The following is a 4,099-nucleotide window of genomic DNA, read 5'->3' as shown; positions in this document are numbered from 1 at the left end:
TATTATATCTCCAGAATATGAAATGGATTAAAAAAATCCATTATACCTATACATGTTATTTAATATTTAGTTTGATCCATCAAAATCTTTTCATTGACAAATTTATATTTTTGCGTTGGGATGAAGCCACACCATTCTTACCAACAGCTTTCAATTGATTTATTTTATGCACAAACCTACCAGTTTCTTGTCTTTTAGTTGGTGGAAAATAAAGTGAAATGAAATTCAGTTGTTATTTGCTGGTATATGTATCCAAAAGATTGGTAGTTCGTTAATTAGTCTTTAGTCCCCAACATTGACTCGGGATAATTCAACCTTTTTAATTTAATGTGTACAAGGAAGGTGACCGCTAGGTGCCAGCTGATGCTAATTAAATCAGAATAATTATTAGTTCTTGATTCTATTGGTATACCTGTTTGGGTGTTGATCATATATAATATACGATATTTTGATTAATTATTGTTAACTTTAAGATTCGACTATATACGATTCCAATTATCCAAGTAACAATAATCACTTTGAAATGCTTAAATTTAAACATCTCTATTGATTTTGGATTTAGATATTGGTTTTGCTTACCGAATTTAATTAAGTAGCTGTAGTTGTTTATACAGAAAAAAGGCATAATTAAGACGCTTGAGATAAGTTGAATGAGTTAAACCGTAAGACGCACATGGAAACATGTTGCAGTTTGGTCAACGTTGGTGTTGGTAATATTGTTGGTATTCAATATAAAGAATTAAAAACTAATAAAAAAATAAAGAAACACTCAAGCTCCAAGTATAAATGGCAGTAGTTTCTCTCTTACTTTGAAGACAATCCAGCAGGAAAGCTCAAACAGGTACCCGTTTGATCTTTAACATCCAGACAAGTTGTACTGGTTATGAATCTGTCTAAGAATGTCTTCTGATTTCTCTCTCTTTTTTGGCAGGTTCTTTGATTTCCTTGGTAAGGATGGGAGCAGGTGGGCGCATGAATGACTCTACGACACCCAAAGATGTCTTCAAACATGTCCCCGTTGAGAAACCTTCATTCGGGATTGCTGATCTGAAGAAGGCAATACCACCACACTGTTTCAAGCGATCTCTTACCACCTCTTTCTACTACCTTTTCCGTGATTTGGGTCTCATCTACACTTTCTACTATATTGCAACAAATTACATTACCCTCCTCCCTCAACACTACTCATTCGTAGCATGGCCACTTTATTGGATCGCCCAAGGTAGTATTCTCATGGGTTTATGGAATATCGTCCATGACTGTGGGCATCACTGCTTTAGCGATTATCAATGGCTTGATGACACCATTGGCTTCATCTGCCACTCTCTTCTCCTCACTCCATACTTCTCTTTCAAATACAGTCACCGTACTCACCATGCTAACACCAGTTCACTGGAAAAGGATGAAGTATGGGTCCCAAAACGCAAGCAGGATACATGGTTTTATGAAGTTCTCAGCAACCCAGTGGGCAACCTTATCATGCTTGCATTTCGATTACTTTTTGGCTTTCCCTTGTACTTTATGTTCAATCTTCATGGTAGGATATACAAGGGTTTCCCAAGCCACTTCAACCCATTAGGTCCTATCTTCAACGACCGAGAGCGTGCTCAAATTTGGCTCTCTGATGCTGGAGTTCTTACCGTTCTCTATGCGCTCTACCGCATTGGGGCAAAAGAAGGTGTCCAATGGGTATTTTACATCTATGGATATCCCTTGATGGCTATGAGTGCCTTTTTCATCATGTTCACATATCTACACCACACTCATCCTTCCATCGCTCACTATGATTCGTCAGAATGGGATTGGTTGAGAGGTGCTTTATCGACAGTTGATAGGGATTACGGGATATTGAACAATCTCTTCCATGACGTAACAAGTGCTCATGTGGTGCACCATTTATTCTCCAGCATTCCGCACTATCATACAGTGGAGGCCACACAATATATCAAACCGATCTTGGGTGACTACTACAACTACGATTATACTCCTATTCTCAAGGCAATCTGGAGAGATACCAAAGAATGTCTCTACATCGAAGAGGATCCTGAGAAAAAAGGTGTTTACTGGTTCCGCAAATAGTCATGCCTAAATAATTAATTGTACGATAAAGTAGTATATACTCCGATAATCTGGTGGTTCCAATACTCACACATGATGGTGCCTTGTTTGTGTGTAGTTTATTCCTTTTCTGATTAATGAATATTTGTGGTTTGTGATATGAATGTTGCTGCCTCCTTTTATTAATTTCCGCGCGTCCATCCCCTCTTTTCTTTTGTTATATATATATATATATATATATATATATATATATATATATATATCATTTGTGTGACGTCAAATGAGCCGTTTGTTGAATGTTTCTTCTATTCACAATTCTAACCTTAAAAACCAAAAGATGCACAGATGGCCCTTCATTCTAGAGGAGCCTTGACAATAATGCCGGTCCTGATGATTTTTATGCCCAGGGCCAAAACATAAAACATGTCCCAATTTAATACAACTACCAAAATAATACAATTGTGGGACATAAATGAAAACTACAAATTAAAATAATATGAGCATAGATGACCTAAAACCTTGTCTTTATGCAATTCCTAAAGCAACAACTATAATTAATTATCATTTGTTAAAAACTTATTTTTGATACTTAAAATTAATAACCCACTTTTGAATCATGGTGTCCACAAATATAACTTCAAAGTCAATATATCTTTGATTTAGGTTTGTATTTGATTTAGGGTCTCACTGGGTCAAATTTGAACCATCAAATGATTAGGGGATGGGAAAGCAAAACTGGATGCGAAGGGAGGGAAAAGATAGAGGTCACGGGGAGAGTGAAGATGGAGGATTCATCGACGACGATGGGAGGTGAGACGTGCCTGCGATGCAGGTCTTGGTCGTTGGCATGTAACACGTGTGTGTGTGTGTGTGAGTGTTTATTTATCATTAATATACAATATATAGAGTAATTACATGTTTGGTCCCTAATACTCCCTATGGTTTTTAATAGAAAATAAAGTTAAGAATAAATTTCATTTTTGGTACGTGTGGTTGTCACTCAATATCAAATATGGTTTCTTTTTTAAACTAATTACAATTTTAATCATTATAATTATCATTTAGTTTCACTTTTGATCCCACTTACTAACTTCAGTTAAAAAAGTAAGGTTAACTTTTTTGTTTTATTTGATCAATAGAATAAATTACAATTTCCGCTCCAGTAGTTTTTGTTTTCCATTTTTGTCTTTCCTATCAAGTTTTCTCCCTTTTTATATTTGTTAATTAATGATGATTTTAACTAGAAAATACATTAATAATTTTATTTTATAAATTACACTTTTAAAAAGTTTTACCAGTACCTTTACAATAAGTTAAGTATTGATTTTAAATTTTTATGTAATTTATAAATGGCATATCTGCAAATCCGTCAACACTAATCGGAAAAAAACGTTTTCTATTTTAAGTAAAGTTCAGAAAATATATCATTTTTTCTAATTTATGTAAGATGAAAACCGAAATTTATCTGTCTATTAATAGAAAATGTATCGTTTTCAGATATTTCATTCAGTTAAATGCTTTTTAAATGTGTATCAAATAATTTTTTTTATAATATGATAATCATTTTTTTTTCAAAATATCAACTTAAAATTATCGTAAGGAAAAATAAATAACCGATTAACAACCAGACATTTCATTGTTTAATAATAAAAAATGTTTTATGTATTTCTTTGCTTTTGAAAAAAATATATTGTTTTTAATTTTAAATGTAGTTTAATTATTAAAATGTATTCGAATTTATTATAGCTTAAGTATTAAATTATTTTTAAAATTATTTAATCAATATAGTTTAATTATTAAAACTATATTTTATATTATTAAGATTAAGTATATGAAATTGTGTGATTGTTAATTTTGCTGTTTGTTTTTTATTAGAAAATTTTAAGTTGATATTCTAAAAAAATCTAATAATTATATTGTATAGTTTTTTATATGATACACATTTAATTAAATTAAATATCTAAAAACAATACATTTTTTTAGTAATAGACATCCATAAATTTCGATTTTCATCTTCAACAAATAGGAGAAAAAGATACAT

At 32.1% G+C, this 4,099-nt stretch overlaps 1 protein-coding gene across 1 annotated transcript; it reads left to right on the top strand.

The window, feature by feature from the left end:
• Positions 1–817: 817 nt before the first annotated feature.
• On the top strand, positions 818–2,222 carry LOC112521518 (omega-6 fatty acid desaturase, endoplasmic reticulum-like). The gene is made up of 2 exons (XM_025130428.1): positions 818–841; positions 932–2,222. The coding sequence occupies exon 2, from the start codon at positions 955–957 to the stop codon at positions 2,077–2,079; it is 1,125 nt and encodes a 374-aa protein (XP_024986196.1). The 5' UTR covers positions 818–841; positions 932–954; the 3' UTR covers positions 2,080–2,222.
• The last annotated feature ends 1,877 nt before the right edge of the window (positions 2,223–4,099 follow it).

The sequence above is a fragment of the Cynara cardunculus genome (genome assembly GCF_001531365.2).
Source record: "Cynara cardunculus var. scolymus isolate 2C chromosome LG 11, CcrdV1, whole genome shotgun sequence".
Classification (NCBI taxonomy): Eukaryota; Viridiplantae; Streptophyta; class Magnoliopsida; order Asterales; family Asteraceae; genus Cynara; species Cynara cardunculus.
The sequence above is the reverse complement of the archived record's forward strand: the minus strand, read 5'-3'. Positions and strand labels throughout refer to the sequence as shown.

Coding starts and splice junctions, on each gene's coding strand:
- LOC112521518 (XM_025130428.1), top strand. CDS start 955: ATGGGAGCAGGTGGGCGCATGAATGACTCTACGACACCCAAAGATGTC.